Source organism: Babylonia areolata, chromosome 6 (assembly GCF_041734735.1).
Source record: "Babylonia areolata isolate BAREFJ2019XMU chromosome 6, ASM4173473v1, whole genome shotgun sequence".
Classification (NCBI taxonomy): Eukaryota; Metazoa; Mollusca; class Gastropoda; order Neogastropoda; family Buccinidae; genus Babylonia; species Babylonia areolata.
In genome coordinates, this window is record NC_134881.1 from 4175750 (window position 1) to 4194130 (window position 18381).

Here is an 18381-nt window from a genome sequence, read left to right on the forward strand (position 1 = left end):
TAGTTGGCACTCAAAAAATCGTGCATGCGTGATCGGATGTTGACGTTCACTGTGCATTCGTGACGAACAATGTTTCCCATCTTCAATGTTAAAAGAAAGGCTCCCGAAACAGAGACGAAAGCTCAGGATGACAAAAATAATAAACAGCAGGAGTAGGAATCAGAGCACCAGCACATGTACAATGAAGCCTGGCAGAGAGACTTTCCTTGGCACATTTTATTTCATTTTATTATGCTGGCACCCAAAACCACAATTGGGCACTCAAATGTTTTGTCCAGAGTGCCCGACTGGCACTCAAATAAAGGAGTTAAATTCGAACCCTGATATACACACACACACACGCACACATATATAAAAGGGGGATTAATGGCTTCCCCATTCCTACAGCCAGCCTATCAACACAGTGAGGAAAAAGCCCTGAGAGCATGGACTTCAAACCACATGACACTCACTAGTCAACAACTGTACACAAGTGTTTTCCCTTCTATCCTATGGTCCCTAACTGTGAGGCACCACTGATGACCTGACAACCAGCTCTCTCCATCTCTTCCTGTTCCTCGTCTCTCAAAGGGCGTCCTTCAGTCTTAGGCCTGTCCGTTCTGGGATGTTATCCTCTTTTTCTGTCTGCCTTTCCTTCTCCTTCCTTACACTGTGCCTTTCAGGGCTGTCTTTGCAAACCTTACTGATTGTGTAACGTTCCATCCCACTTCAGTTTGCATCTCTTCACTGTGGTTAGGAGTATTTCATAGGATCTGATGGTCTGCCTGACTTGTTTTCATTTTGGATTTCTCTCAAAGCATGTTTTTCAACAGAATTTTGCCAGGGACAACACTTTTGTCTGCCATGGGTTCTATTATGTGTGCTCAGAGCATGCTGCAAATGTTACCTCAGTTTATCGTCTCATGTGAAAGATAAGTTGTCTGCTGTTGAAGTTCATGCTGACAACTGTCTTTAATAATTGGTGGCTGAGGTACTGGCATGTCATTTTGAAAATTAAAGTCCCAGTTGGCTACATATTTTTGATAATGTGTCAATACAAAAAAAAACCCTCCCTCAAAACAAACAACCGACCAACTCTGGCACATCAGTAGGGGATTGAAAGCAATCAAGAGGCATGTGAGGATGTCAAGACCTATCTATGTTCGACTTTATTACTACTCTGTGCATGTCACTGTGTCTTAGTATGTGCACATGAGTGCACACACATATCCACGCGTCTGTGTTTGTTTTTTATCTGCAATTCAAATGTCAATCATTTAAATGCCATTTTAAAAGCAAAAACCAAGCATAAAATCACATCCTATTTTATTTGAATCTGAGCAACATCCCAAACCACTGAAAAATAAATACTGACATTATAATAAATCAAACAACAACAAAAAGTGTAACCATATACAATTGGGGAGAGGGAGGTTGTTAATTATGGTATTTACAGTAAGCTGGTACATATACTAGCAGAGAGAAGAAAGTCACACTGCATTCAGACCAAGAATCATCAAATACAAGTTGTTAATGCCAATAAAAGGAGTATAATATTTTGTCTCCCTTTTGTCTGTTAGTGTTTGAACTGATTAGTGACCTTGGTTTTGTATGGCTTTAGGTATAAATTGGGATAAATTCTAATCCTTGAGTTGTTTCTCTGAAATCGCCCTCAACAATTCCAAGTGGATGGAGGGCTTATTCATTCAATTTTAACTCACTCCAGGCGATGAGCCCCAACCGAGGCCCTATTGTTTACAACTGTTTCAGACAAAGGAGCCTTTAGAAAGTTTTGAATTTCTGGTGTGGCACCTACTTTGCATAATGACGTTGTAGGCAAAGAAAATCTTAACTGACCTTTCCACTTTCCACTGCAACCAATAAATGCTGAGTGTGTTGCTGTGGTCAGGAGCAGGAGAGTTATTTTCTGGGTGACTGATTCATGTGAACAGTGTGTGTCAACAATGGCGTCTTTGACTGGTTCATGTGAACAGTGTGTGTCAACAATGGCGTCTTTGACTGGTTCATGTGAACAGTGTGTGTCAACAATGGCGTCTTTGACTGGTTCATGTGAACAGTGTGTGTCAACAATGGCGTCTTTGACTGATTCATGTGAACAGTGTGTGTCAACAATGGCGTCTGATCCAGTTTCTTCTCAGCCACAAGGCAGACAGCAGATGAAGGGGCTCTATTAGGTTTATATAACATTCTGAATTCAATCCGTTTCAAACTCTGTGTGCTTTACTGGATTCGTTTACAAGTCATCACTGTGTGCAAATTTTGAATTTAAAAAATATGGATGTTTTCATCATCTCACTAGATGTTAGCATAAAATGGGAGGAAGTTTTATATTTTGTCCCCAACTAACTCACTGTGATCAGTCTGGATGTTTTCAGTTCATAAATTCTAACATTGATTTTTGGTGATTTCATTTCTTACCCATACAAATGGGCCACCCGTGGGGAAAGTCGCGGGAGTTAACTGGCAGTGAGTTCAACAATGGTAATATTTCAGATAAGAACACAAACAAACAAAAGATTCTACACACCTTTAATCATCACACACACAGATGAGCGAACATATGATAACAAAAAACACGGAAACTACTGGGAAATTCCAAACATGAAACATAAATGCTGACTATCAAAACCCCACAAGGCAAAAATTAATGGTTTGCTGATCACACAGAAAAATAACTTCTTTTTTTTTTAAAGCAAAGTGGTTGAAACCAGAGGCTGGGGCAGGGCTTGACTTATCAAAGAAAATAAAATGACTGAAAGCTGACAACATCCATTCGCAGGCATTACCTCTACACATCGGGAACGAAGATGCTCCTATGATGCAGCAATATGAGAAAACAGAGTTATTGTGTACATCTGTAGCAGAAACCTTTTTATAACCTGCTTGCAAACAACAAAAAGTAAACAGCGAGAAAAATAAAACTAAAATCTGTTCCAGCATAACAACATTTTATTGTAATTTTTTTCTGGTGTTTGACATCTTATATCTAAGATGATGAACATGCATTTGTGTTTCTGGTTTTTCATTTCTTATTTTTCTTTTAAAAAAACCTTTTAATTCCCTTTTTTCTGCACACATAATTACAGTATAAATGTATATGTGTGTACATGTGTATGTATATGTTTGTGTGTATGTATATGCATAAGTTTGCATGTATGTATGTATGTGTGCATATATATATATATGAGTATATATATGTGTATGTATATATATTCATATATACTTATATACATGTGTGTATGAATGTGTGCATGCACAAACGCGTCAGTATGAGTGAATGTGTGTATGTGTGTGTGTGTGTGTGAGTGCAAGTCCGCTTGCGTGTGTGTCTGCGTGTGTATGCTTCAGTTTCAGTTTCAGTAGCTCAAGGAGGCGTCACTGCGTTCGGACAAATCCATATATGCTACACCACATCTGCCAAGCAGATGCCTGACCAGCAGCGATATATGCCTGCGTGCGTGTGTGCGTGTGCATATATTCATCAGGCTTGCGTGCATGGTTGCTTGGTATTATAAATGCGTGGATGATAATGGATGTATAATTCAGGATGTGGTTGAAGTGACTACGTTGTTCTCATGGGATTGCTGTCAAAGAACTTTTTACCTGTGATTATAATTTTTGTGGAAAATGTTTTTGTCTTGTTATATTTCACTCACGTGATGTGCCTTGAGCATTACAATATTTTAATCAAAGGCGTGATAGAAATAAACTATCATAATTATTATCATTATTATCATACACACATAATAACACTTATCAATTGTAATCCAAGGCGTGATAGAAATAAACTATCATAATTATTATCATTATTATCATACACACATAATAACACTTATCAATTGTAATCCAAGGCGTGATAGAAATAAACTATCATAATTATTATCATTATTATCATACACACATAATAACACTTATCAGTTAGGAAATTCAACCATGACATGCTGTTTGCTTACATATTTAATTCCCTTCTTGACCTATAGCGCAGAAGGCCACCACTACTCCCTGTCTTGTGCTATCTCAGCTTGCTTACCCAAAGTAAAGCCGAATGGCTTCAGTTCAGCAGAATATGGCCCAAACAAACCTCAGTACAACTTCACAAACTGCCAGCATGGCCTCATCAAAAGTACAGTAGAAACCACAAACTCCTAACAATAAACACAAAGCCAGTATTAAAGTTTTCTATTCTAATAGTAATACCCAGAAAACTATCTCTTACAGGAAGAGAAATCTTTCATTGCGTATTCCAGATAATTTTCCATATGTATTCTAAAGTCTTGAAATATCCAAGTTACTGGAATGACAACAGAAGTCAGAAAGACAGGCAGACACAGATTCTAAAAATGGTTATTCAAGTTATTCAGGTTATTCAAGCACACTGTTTCAAAATGTGTAATGTAGGGATAGATGAAAATTTTAAAAAAGGAAATAAAAAAGATTTCTAAAAGTTTATAATCAACTCTTTGAGACTTATTGTGCACCATCTGTGACTCTGTGTGTGTGTGTCTGCGTCTGTGTGTGAACGAACACACGCTTGCATCTGTGTGTGCTTGTGTACATGTGTGTATGTGTGTGCTCGCATGCACACGATTGTTTGAGTGCATGAAAAAAAATTACTATTACATGTTTGTGTGTGTCTAAGCATGCACACGTGTGTGAACGCCTTCCACATGTACGCTTGCGTACACGTCTAGAGTGTGTGTCTGTCTGTGTGTGACTCTCCACTGTCCATTCTATTTCAACAGCACACAGCATGCACTCCCAAGCATACTGTAAACTCTCTACGATGTGTGTTCGCCCTGCTCCTTACCATTGCCAGGGGGAAGTTTGTTGCTAACGGAACCGTTGGGCCCCTGGTAACTGATCATGTCGCTCTTTGTCATTCTCTCCCCGCCCTCTGACCCCTCGTACCCTGCCTGGTCTGCAGACTGCAGTGGCAATAGGTCTCGCGCTGCCACCACGTTCCCATTCCCTGCCTGGGGAAAAAAATGTGCATTTATACAGCGCTTTTCCAAAACGTGGTGTGAAGAAGTATCAGTATCAGTATCTCAAGGAGGCGTCACTGCGTTCGGACAAATCCATATATGCTACACCACATCTGCCAAGCAGATGCCTGACCAGCAGCATAACCCTGAGGCCCTGAGAAAAAAAAAAATAATTAAAAAAAATAAATAAATAAATAAAAATAAAATAAAATAAATGAAAATACATAAATAAATAAGATAATAATAATAATAAAAGATAATAAAAAAATAAATTTTTTTTTTTTTTTTTTTTTTTTTAATAAATAAAAAAATAAAATAAAATAAAATAAAATAAGAAGAAGACACAGGAATATAATAAAAAGTACTAAGATACAAACTGGCAAAGAATACTATTCTAAAAAACAGTGTAACATCACTCACAACCCCCACAACCATGTAACGTGACTCACAACCCCCACAACCATGTAACATCACTCACAATCCCCATGACAGTTTAACATCACTCATAACCCCCACAACCGACCCCCACAACAGTGTAACATCACTCGCAACCCCCACAACAGTGTAACATCACTCACAACCCCCACAACAGTGTAACATCACTCACAACCCCCACAACCATGTAACATCACTCACAACCCCCACAACCATGTAACATCACTCACAATCCCCATGACAGTTTAACATCACTCATAACCCCCACAACCGACCCCCACAACAGTGTAACATCACTCGCAACCCCCACAACAGTGTAACATCACTCACAACCCCCACAACAGTGTAACATCACTCACAACCCCCACAACCATGTAACATCACTCACAACCCCCACAACCATGTAACATCACTCACACACAATCCCCATGACAGTTTAACATCACTCATAACCCCCACAACCGACCCTCACAACAGTGTAACATCACTCGCAACCCCCACAACAGTGTAACATCACTCACAACCCCCACAACCATGTAACATCACTCACAACCCCCACAACCATGTAACATCACTCACAATCCCCATGACAGTTTAACATCACTCATAACCCCCACAACCGACCCCCACAACAGTGTAACATCACTCGCAACCCCCACAACAGTGTAACATCACTCACAACCCCCACAACAGTGTAACATCACTCACAACCCCCACAACCATGTAACATCACTCACAACCCCCACAACAGTGTAACATCACTCACAACCCCCACAACCATGTAACATCACTCACAACCCCCACAACAGTGTAACATCACTCACAACCCCCACGACAGTTTAACATCACTCACAACCCCCACAACAGTGTAACATCACTCACAACCCCCACGACAGTTTAACATCACTCACAACCCCCACAACAGTGTAACATCACTCACAACCCCCATGACAGTTTAACATCACTCACAACCCCCACAACAGTGTAACATCACTCACAACCCCCACAACCGTGTAACATCACTCACAATCCCCACAACAGTGTAACATCACTCACAACCCCCACAACAGTGTAATATCACTCACAACCCCCACAACCGTGTAACATCACTCACAACCCCCACAACAGTGTAACATCACTCACAACCCCCACAACCGTGTAACACCACTCACAACCCCCACAACCATGTAACATCACTCACAACCCCCACAACCGTGTAACATCACTCACAACCCCCACACCTCTACCACCTCACCCCCACCCGACACAAGAGCATATCAACACACACACACACACGCGCGCGCGCGCGCGCGCACAGAGACAGTCTGTTGAAGAAGGAATTGTAATTCAAAACACTGTTTGACCAAATATGTTTTAAGATAAGATCTTAATGATCTAATAGTGGAAGAGCATCAGACATTGTATGGTGGAGATTTTCAAAAACAGGATCCGTAGCTGAAAAACAGAACAGATGCTGGGGGAAGTGGAACCAAACAGCACAGAACACTTTGGTTCCTGCCACTTGGACCAGTTTCCTTTGGGGTTAGGGAAGTTGGTTTACTTTCTGTTGTTGATCGTCCAACCTTTTCCACTTTAACTCACTTGGGACGATGGAATGCTATAGCGTTCCTGACGTAAGGCGCAGTTCCGGAATACGGAACGCTATAGCGGTTTCGACATTCAAAAATTTTATCCACATTTTCCTCGTGAGGTAGCATAACAATCGCAGCTACACCGGGCATTACGAACATGTCAAGGGTCAAATGGAAAGTTTCACTGTGATATTCTGTAACAACACACTCACCGGCGACCAAATGACTTTGACACCCCACATGACAAGCTAATCTGCATATGTATCGAAAATGGTGTCGCAGGCAATACAAGTGGTAATTTTTGGAGCAAAATAGATCACAACAGCAGCTTTTACGAAATGACTGAAATGCTTCAAACTGAAGGTTCCGACATGAACGAGGATGATGAAGACGTTGAACTATCTGCTGTGAAGAAAGCTACCTGCAAGAAGGTACTGACAGTGACTCAGATTTGGAAGGCAGTGAAGAGGGAGGGAGGTGGGCGTACACATGACGACAAGAGACGGGTCAGTGAGTCAAGTACAGCAAGTTTCATTGAGTTACCTTATATTCTGTATTTTTTGTGATTTTTTTCTAACCTTAACAAATGGGCCATCTGTAGGGAAAAGCAAGGGTGAAAACTTTCTGTCCCAAGTGAGTTAACTGTGTGAGTTAAAGGGTCTAATCATTTACAAAAAATTGCAAACTACAATCCTAGGATCTGGAAACCTCTTTGACAAACTATAAAACCTACTTTAAAAATGTACTTGTTCAAACAATGTTTTAAACTATAGTTCTTTCTCCTCCAGACTGCCACTGTGCATTTTTGGGGGTGTTTTTTTTTGCTCTTCACTTTTTTGCATGCGATGGTACTTGGTTTTGGAAATCTCTTCGACACAATTTCAATTCAAATCTAAAAAGGAAATTTTCTATCTAAAATTACGTTTAAATAACATACTTACCGTGACCCAACTAGTGCAGACTCCGGCAGGGGTCTGACATTCCTGCCTGTGCAAACTACCTACTATCCACCTATGCAGAGAAAATGAAACTACGGCCGATAACCTCCCAGAAGTAGGTAACCTCCCCTTTGTCCCGCTGGCTAACGCCCTCTTTTGACGTGTGTGCGTGCATGCATACATGTGTATCTCTATGTGTCTGTCTGTGGACCAGTCAAACCCCACCTGGCAGTTGGCAGTGCGTCCAGCACATGACAGAACACCTTGCCTGGTAATCATCAATTTTACAGATGGCAAGGCCACCAGATTCTACCAATTCTTCTTGCATTCAGGTAACTTTGACTTGAACAGATGGATGTATTCAAATAAACTTATCCATACAGGTCGCAAATCCAACAACTTCATGTTCACCAAAACCTATGACTCAACCCAACCCCACCTGCCTGGAAAACAGTTTGAATAAACGTCTGTCCCGACTTTCGTTCAAAGTGGATGTAAAATCAGTGTTTGTGTGTTTACTTTATGAGGGGGGATGGCGGTGGATCCCTGGTACTCCAGTCGCACAGGGTTACTCTCTGGCTGTGTGTGAGGCAGCGGCCCCTTCACGTGGACCTGAGGCATCTCTGGCACCACATAACCACGGCGGTTCAGCAAACTGAAACAACACGGCACCACAAAACCACGGCGGTTCAGCAAACTGAAACAACACGGCACCACAAAACCACGGCGGTTCAGCAAACTGAAACAACACGGCACAATAAAACCATGGCGGTTCAGCAAACTGAAACAACATGGCACCACAAAACCATGGCGGTTCAGCAAACTTAAAAAAATATAGCACCACAAAAACATGGCCAACTGAAACAAACAGCAAACACCTTTTGAGCTACTTCTGAAAAAACAAAGCAAAAAAACAACAGTAGAGTTATTCTGACAAACGGTATATCACTGATACCCTATTCCAACACACAAATATCTTCTTCATACTGAACTTTATTCATATCCCCTCACACCACCACCCAAGAAAAAAACAAACAACCCCAAATAAAACATAAATTCATTCATGAATATGCTTAACAGTGTAAGCTTACATAATACATAAATACATGCTAAAATGCATAAATACACAATCAAAAGTGAGTTATGGCTTGATAATGAGTTGGTTTCAAGTCTGTGTTCTTTCAGTTACAGCTGTTCAAATAAAATTTTAAACTATAGATCTGTTTTTGTGCATTCCCCCCCCCCTCCCCCACTTTTTTGTTCACTCAATTACAGTTTTACTGCTTATTGGCTACATTCATTTTCATTCAGTCACAGTTTGACAGTGTGTTGGTTACAAGTCTGTGTACATTCAGTCACAGTTTCACAGTGTGCTTGTTACAAGTCTGTGTTCATTCAGTTACAGTTTGATGGTTACAAGTCTGTGATCATTCAGTTACAGTTTGAAAGTTTGCTGTATACAAGACTGTGTACATTCAGTCACAGTTTGACAGTGTGTTGGTTACAAGTCTGTGTACATTCAGTTACAGTCTGACAGTTTGCTGATCACAAATCTGTCTTCATTCAGTAACAGTTTGTGACAGTTTGATGGTCACAAGTCTGTGTTCATTCAGTCACAGTTTGTGACAGTTTGATGGTCACAAGTCTGTGTTCATTCAGTCACAGTTTGTGACAGTTTGATGGTCACAAGTCTGTGTTCATTCAGTCACAGTTTGTGACAGTTTGATGGTCACAAGTCTGTGTTCATTCAGTCACAGTTTGTGACAGTTTGATGGTCACAAGTCTGTCTTCATTCAGTCACAGTTTGATGGTCACAAGTCTGTGTTCATTCAGTCACAGTTTGTGACAGTTTGATGGTTACAAGTCTGTGTTCATTCAGTCACAGTTTGTGACAGTTTGATGGTCACAAGTCTGTGTTCATTCAGTCACAGTTTGTGACAGTTTGATGGTCACAAGTCTGTGTTCATTCAGTAACAGTTTGTGACAGTTTGATGGTCACAAGTCTGTGTTCATTCAGTCACAGTTTGTGACAGTTTGATGGTCACAAGTCTGTGTTCATTCAGTCACAGTTTGTCAGTGTGCTGGTTAAAAGTCTGTGTTTATTCAATTATTCAGTTAGTTTTACTGTGAGTTGGCTATAAGTCTGTGTTAATTCTGGTTACAAGTCTGTGTTTATTCAGTAACAGTCTGACAGTTTGTTGGTCACAAGTCTGTGTTCACTCAGTTACAATTTTTCTATGTGTCGGTTACAAGTCTGTGTTCATTCAGTTAGTTTGACAATTAGTTGGTTGTAAGTCTGTGTTCACTCAGTTACAGTCTGTCAGTCTGTGTTCACTCAGTTACAGTTTGTCAGAGTGTTGGCCACAAGTCTGTGTTCACTCAGTTACAGTTTGTCAGAGTGTTGGCCACAAGTCTGTGTTCACTCAGTTACAGTTTGTCAGAGTGTTGGCCTCAAGTCTGTGTTCACTCAGTTACAGTTTGTCAGAGTGTTGGCCACAAGTCTGCGTTCACTCAGTTACAGTTTGACCGTGTGTTGGTTGCAAGACAACATTCATTCAGTTACAGTTTGACCATGTGTTGGTTGGGAAGACCGCATTCATTCAGTTACAGTTTGACCGTGTGTTAGTTGGCAAGACAGCATTCATTCAGTTACAGTTTGACCATGTGTTGGTTGCAAGACAGCATTCATTCAGTTACAGTTTGACCGTGTGTTAGTTGCAAGACAGCATTCATTCAGTTACAGTTTGACCGTGTGTTGGTTGCAAGACTGTTCATTCAGCTACAGTTTGTCAGAGTGTTTTATTCAGTTACCTTGGAGGTGTAGGCCCACACAACACATGGAGGCAGTTCTTGAAAATGGACCCTTTGCTGTAGGGATTAAATCCCTCATTCCCTCTCTTGGAGGTGAAGGAGCCTTTAATCTGTAACACAACATACCAGCCACAACAGAGATTTTTTCAAAAGTGTCTTGTGATAATTTAAAATTAAGTGAAAAGATTCAGACTGCCATTTACCATTCTTACTGTCACAGTACAAAGGCAGTTGAAGTGAGCAACCCAAAGGCTTTCTTGAATACTTTATCTGTCTCCCACCAATCCTAAGTTTAATTCACTGATTTTGTTTGAATGCCCCATGAAGAACATTTTGCAAAAACATACAATGCTTTTGTGGAAAGTAAGTAATTGTTTATCACATACTTGTCAAGTTTTGAACAATTACTTATTCTTCAAATTTCTGAATATTTCCGTCAAAGTCCAGTTTGTAACTACCTTTGATTGATCAAGTTGTTCAGTTAGTATCTGCCTTTAACTGATCATGTTTCTGTCGTAATTAGCATGCGTTATGCTGTTATAGGGATGATGTAATTAACTCATAGTGATCTAATCAGTCATGGCTCTTCCTTCTCGCTTCTGTCACTTTTTCTTTCACCTACTCTGTTTCTGCCATCCCACCACATCTTCCATCACCCCACCCCCTCACAATGCACTCACATCAACCCCACTTTTTTATATAACTGTTTTGGTCTATCATCATCAAGTAAAAAGATTTTAAACAAGTAAAAAGATTTTAAACTAAACAAAGAAAAAAAGATATGTGTTGGATGATACATTATATTGTACTGTATTGTTTTGTTCTGTATTGTATCATATTTTGGTTACAACAGGCTTCTGTTTGAAACTCAGGCATCTCTCCTGAAGGAAAGCATGTCGCAGCACCATCCTTCTTTTTTCTATCTTTTTTTTCTATCAGCTGAGTCATTTTAACTATCAACATGGATTTTTATACAGAGCTTTGTCCTGGACAAACCTTTTGTTGCCGAGTATTCTTATACCTGTGCTAAGTGCATGCTGCAAAAGGGACCTCATTTTAATATCTCTTCCAAAAGACTAGCACTCAGAGCACCATTCAAGGATGAGTAGAGGAGGGAGTAAAAACCCCAGTCCAAACAGGACTCAAACCCGTGGACGCTTACTTCCTAGTCGGCCGCACTGTCACAAGGCCATCGCTCCACAAAAACACACAAAAGTTTTCAATTCCACTTCCAGCCACACAGCTCAACTCTCTGACAGTAGACGTAGAAATGCACAGTCACATTCACAAGCTTTCCCTCTTCTCCACACCACACCACACCAAAGGCTACACTCCTGGAGCGGACACACTCACATCTTCATTGGTGGTAACTTCGGAAGTGGCCAGGTAGGTGTGGAATCCAGCCAGGCCCACTATGGACCACACTGAGAAGAAGCAAATAACTGCCTCCAGGACAGTGCTCAACAGTCAAGGAAACCAGACACGTGACAAGAAAAGGCAGCCATACTCCAGGTTCGGGCACATGACTGTCAAAAACATGTGCTTCTTGAACTTCTGCTGGTCATGTGTGTGGGCATGTTTGCTTGTTTGTGTGTGGACATGTGTGTTTTGTGTGTGGTTTACTTGATACATGTATGTTTGTGTATGAAACTTTCTGTAAATGCCACAAGCTCTGTGCATGTGAGGTGAGAGCGCCAATCAATTATCAATATCATCACATTTAGCAGTTTCCTATACGACTGTCAAGACAACATAGCTGAACGCATAAAACTCTGACAGATATTCAACAAGGAACAAACAATGCACTAACTGGAAAAGATTGTTCTATCAGGGATGAGGTGCTGAGAGGCTGGGTGAATCCTGCATTTATGTCTATTAATATAAAACACGTCACACACACACACACACACACACATATTTGCTTGTAGAATGAGACTATTTCTACATAAAATGACAAGTTCAAATCAACGAAATGATGTTTGTAATATAATATAAATTTTGAGTAAGACTGTCACTGAAAAAGAGACAACTCCCTTTGGTCTAAACATCTTTACTTTTTGCTCATACGTTTTCACTTACAAGACTTATACAAAATGTATGGGCAATCCCTTCAACAGAAAATGGCAGAAAATGGACATACTCAGCTGCTGGCTATCTGATTGTATCCATCCAGAAAAAGACTGAGTCAGAGATGCGAAACAACTTTTGATTTTAAGCCGAACATCTGATGCCATAAAAAGCAATCATTCTTACATCACTGAGCCTTTTCTCGGGCAGATAATCAGATTCTTTAGAGAACACAGGGTATATAAGCAAAAAAACAATACAAACAAAAAATCAAGGAGGGAAAAATAATCAGTGCCTTTCTCAAATTAAGACAATATCAACAAAATAGGACTCTGAATGCTTTTACAAGTGACACAATATGCACACATTTCCAATCAAATGTAAAACCTGCTGACTTACTTTCCCTTTTAACCCATTAGAAGCAACACACAAAACAAGAGCAAGCAACCCTCCCACCCAATCACGAAACTTACCCCCCACCCTTTCCCAAGAAAACAAAACAAAAACCCCCAGGTTATTTAGTTTGTGGTCCTGTTGTTCTTATAATGTTTGTTTTTCTGTGTGCACCACAAAGGCAAGGATATCTAGCAGGCGAATCTTTCATAGCTGTCAAAAAGTTATCCTCTTGTGCTCCTGAAACATAGGATTATATGGCACACAATAATACATATGTAAAGAAAAAAAATCTTCCCGAACACATACAATCATCAACAATGTTTTATTCACATACACACAATACAATCACAAAACAATAAATAATTTTCTTGTGTTGCATGTGATAACAGAACAGATACAAACAAAAAATTATACCAACCACCATGGCAAAGTGGTCACCATCACGGACTGACAACTGTGAGGATGCAGGTTCAATCCCCACCAAAGGTGGGGGTTTTCCAGGCTAAGACCAGCTCCCACCCAGAGCCCATCAACTCAGCTGGGAAAATTGGGACAACACTGTTGATGGTCATCCACTTCCAGAAATGCCTTTCTGCAATTTCTGTTTTGCATCCTGCATACATTTTCTCACCCCTCGAGGTAAGTGCAACACCTTCCTGTACTTTCAGTTTTGTACACTGCATACATGTTCTTATCCCTCCCAGTAAGTGCAATACCTGTGTGTAATTTCTCAGAGTTCTCTCACTCCTCACCTGCAGTCAGCAATTTCCTTGAACCATTCCCAAAGCAAGAGACAAAACCAATCATTCTCTCACTCCTCACCTGCAGTCAGGAATTTCCTTGAACCATTCCCAAAGCAAGAGACAAAACCAATCATTTCTCACAGAGCGTCCATGATTCAGACAGCTAACAGAACTAGAAAGAATCGTTCAAGAATGTATACTACTGCTCTGTTTGCTCTTTTTTTTCTCTTCTTTTTTTTTTTGTTGCTTTTTTTTTTGTTTTTGTTTTAAAGAAGTCATGTGAAGGCTATGCAAAAAAGGTGAAAGAAAAAGAATACAGAAAGATTTTTTTTTTTAAAGAAAAAAAAAATGTGTTCCATGCGCTGCATGTCAGTGAGGTCACAAGAAATTAATGGAAAGAAAAAACAACAAAAAGAACCCATCTGGATCACAACAGGAAAAAGGATATATGGTGACGTCTTACTAGGCAGAGGTTGGGTTGAGGTGCCACAGCAGAATCAGTTAAGCGCTGGACTTCTGTTCCAGTGACCAGAGTTCAAGGCCCCAAATTTAGCATGGTGCTGTGTCTTTGAGAAAGGCGCTTCACTCTAACTTTTCCTCATTCCACCCATGTAGATAAGTGTCAATGAGGACTGTACCTGACTCTGGTAGTTGGGGAAGGTTAACGTGGTGGAAGGACAGGAAAGAGTCAACGAGTACTGTACCTGACTCTGGTAGTTGGGGAAGGTTAACGTGGTGGACGGACAGGACTGAGCCCTGCCTTCATACACCAAACCATAGACAAAGTGAATATGTGTCCACTTCCCCAAACATCGTAAAAGGTTATGGAACATAAACCCTTTGAGCCCTGAGTTCCTGAGCAATTTTGACCCTTCTGCCTGAGCTCCTGAGCCAAAATTTGCAAATAATTGGTATTTAATGTGTCACAGCAGATATAAAAAGAGTGCCCTGACCACCGCTTTACCGGTGGTAGAGAAAAATGACATAATGCCTAGCCACCAGTTGAGCGGTGCGTAAACACTTGTGTCGTGTTTTGCTATTGGTTGACTTATACTGAAATTGATCTTTTTTATCCAAAGCACATGCACAAAACACAGTGAAAAGGTACGGCCATGTTGGAACTACGTTCGCTGACGTCAGAATATTACGGTTTTTCTGACTGGCTCTTCAATATAAGTCAACCAATAGCAAAACACGACAAAAGTGTTTACGCACCGCTCAACTGGTGGCTAGGCATTATGTCATTTTTCTCTACCACCGGTAAAGCGGTGGTCAGGGCTCAAAGGGTTAAACTTTAACATACTGCTTAATTTCTAAGGCACGAGTATGATTCCTGTTGTTGCTTTTTTATCAGACTTCTGATGCAAAATGTTTGATGAAAAAGAAAATTCACCATGGAATTACTCGAAAAAGAGCCTTTAAATAGGCCAAACTATACCAGACTGAAACAGATGATACTCACTCAGTATAAGGTTTGTGAGTACACAGGCGAAGATGTATATACAATGCACTGACAGGGACAGGATAAAGAGGTAAAAGTATCTGTAGTTCCTCTTCCCCACACAGTTTCCCACCCAGGGGCAGTGATGGTCAAATCTCTCTGGAAAAACAGACATAAGCATTCAAAGATATTTTTAATGATTAAACACAGTGTAAGTAGCACAGGAAGATACACATGTAATGTACAACCTGAAATGTATAAATTTACGAAATTACTGTAATGGAAACCTAAATACAGGAAACAGACAGTTAATAAATAAGGGAGAGACTAGCAAACTGTACGATGGATGGATGGATGGATGGATGGATTTTGTGGGGGGAGGGGGGGGGGCTGGAGGGGGGGGGGTGATTGGGTGTGTGGGGAGGGGTATGAGTGTGTGTGTGTGTGTGGGGGGGGGGGGTGTATGGGTGTTTGTCAGTGTGCGCATGCATGCGTATGTGCACGTGTCTGAGTGCCTGTGTGCCTAAGCGTGTGTGTAAAATATGCAAACATTAGGGTCATCTGAGATGATTTTTAGCCAGTGTTGCCAGTGATGAATCAGTGACAAAGGAAACATATCCACAACCACACAGACTCTGTTAATAGAATGCCTTAATTCTTATGGACTTGTTCACCTTGCCTCAGAAAACAAGCCTTTCTCTTTGAAAACTGACAACTGAACAGGAAGGAAAAGACACAGTTCACTACAGGAATGAGTCATGGATATTAGAATCAGAAACTTGGATTCTAACACTGAAATAATGATTATAAGTGAAGTTCCTCAAATTTTCCATGATGAAAAGATTTGTTTTATCGTTTTCTTTTTCTTTTTTTAAACAGTATAATTAAAAACTATGGTTGTTTTCTTTTTCTTTTTTAAACATCAAACAGAGAGGATAAGGAGTACCAAAAATGATAGAGGACATTCTCCCAGTGAAGTCAATATTGAATTGAGTATTGTTCCCAAACTAGGTATACGAAACGTTCACAACAGAGCACGCTGACCGTTCATTCCAATACAAGTCTCTTTTCCCTTGTGGTCAGTACTTTCGTACCTGAATGTTCTATCTTTTCATTGAAGACAAGTCACAAACAGCTTATTAAAACTTCCAGTTACATCTCTTTCTTTTTTAATAAAATAATAATGTATACCCAGTATGTCTACATTTCACTTGCAACACAAAACAAAACACATGGGAAGTTCTGTTTCATGTCATAAATAAGTGCAAGTGGCCACCTTTCATCACAAGCTGGTGTGTGTGTGTGTGTGTGTGTGTGTGTGTGTGTAAATTCACACACACACACACACACACACACACACACACACACACAAACATACACACGAAACAACACTCATTTTCTATGGTCATTTCAGTACTCACCCACACAATTGTCACATGTGCTGCAATGTGAAGCCCTTGGAGGTCGAAAGAGTTTGCAGGTGAAACAATATTTCAGCTTGACAACCTGCCCTTTTACGATGACCTCCTTTGTTCTAGGAGGTGGCCGGTACACTGTTCCAGGGGAAGGTGTCACTTCTAACAAAGAAAAAAATTTTTTTAGATTTCACACACACTCGTTTTCAAACATTCAGATCTTCATACTGATACACACTATACTGATACACACATTATGTGCACACACAACAAGTGTTTGCATGCACACACATTGTAAGTCATCTTACAACATAAATGATCACAACAAAGTATTATAAAGTATTATCAAAATCATTAAGCAATAACAACACTGTCATTGTGTACTTTCTAATATAGGGTCAACCTTACCCCCCCCAAAAAAGTGCATGCATTTTTATTTGTCTCAGCAGAACAGTTTCAAACTGTTTTCTTGACATGTTTTCCCTTCTGTCTCAATAAAAGTTTCAGTTTCAGTTTCTCAAGATGTCCTCACTACATTCAGAAAAATCCATATTTGTTACACCACATCTGCTGAGCAGATGCCTGACACCAGCTCGAGATCATGCATATTTGTGTACTGTCAGAGTGGGTCTCTTCTACAGAATTTTGCCAGACACACCACTATTGTTGCCATGGGTTCTTTTTCCATGTACTAAGTGTTAATCTTCTCCAAATGAACAGACACTGAGTTTGATTTTCCAGTCAGACTTGGGGAGAAAGGGAGAGACCTGGATTCAAACCCAGACCCTCAACAACACTGCATTGGTAGATCTAAAAGCGTTTTAAACATTCTGCCATCTTCCTCCTGAACAAAACACTTTTGTTGCCACTGGTAACAGATTTTTAGTGCTTTATGGAAGATACACGGAGGCAACCCTTAAGATTGATAAACCTATATTGTGTATACAGGCTGCTGTTGGCAATGATTGTCAACCCATAAATGATAAGAGGTCATGATTTTAAGGCACGATTCAGTCTCATAAATGAAAGATTACTAGTAAGAGCATCCTAGATAAGGAAATTCCCTGATTCTTTGCTAGTTGTGCTGTACATGCAGCAGATGGAAATGTTTCTGAATGACTTTTATCATCAATTCAGAAGAGCAAAGAAAAATATTTTCTTCTTTACTTCAATCAAAATATCTTTTTGCTGACATGCATATTTTTGGCCATCAAATACAACTGGGAAACTAACATATATATAGAGAAAGTTAAGAATTATATTGATATTCAGCTTTCAATGAGGCACCCTCTCATGGCACCCAGCTGTGGAGAATGACCCATATATCACACAGTATGTTCCAATACAATGTGTACTAATGACTGCAACCATATAACTTTTGAAAACTCAAAATTGAACTGGACATGCAAACATTTTCTTTAGTTTTATAACAGTAAAAATTAATAACAATACCATTTGCATTTTCTCCTGTTGAATTAATTGTGACATAAGCTAAGCAAACATCAAATCTTCAAACTTTTTCTTTCATATTGAACATTGATACCCTCCAAGGAGTAATTCA

The 18381-nt window shown here is 40.0% G+C and overlaps 1 protein-coding gene across 4 annotated transcripts in view; it reads right to left on the reverse strand.

Moving 5' to 3' along the window:
- The window catches only part of LOC143282665 (palmitoyltransferase ZDHHC18-like), a 31026-nt gene that overhangs the window by 8748 nt on the left and 3897 nt on the right, over positions 1–18381 (reverse strand). For 2 of the 4 annotated variants that reach the window (XM_076588333.1, XM_076588331.1), the window contains exons 3-10: positions 16827–16982; positions 15427–15564; positions 13410–13458; positions 12112–12214; positions 10759–10868; positions 8467–8602; positions 4808–4973; positions 2787–2813 (exon numbers count right to left, since the gene is read on the reverse strand). In XM_076588333.1, the coding sequence (XP_076444448.1) occupies positions 2787–2813; positions 4808–4973; positions 8467–8602; positions 10759–10868; positions 12112–12214; positions 13410–13458; positions 15427–15564; positions 16827–16982 (885 nt within the window). The remainder of the gene's footprint in view (positions 1–2786; positions 2814–4807; positions 4974–8466; positions 8603–10758; positions 10869–12111; positions 12215–13409; positions 13459–15426; positions 15565–16826; positions 16983–18381) is intronic. The other 2 variants (XM_076588334.1, XM_076588332.1) reach the window with 1 other exon arrangement.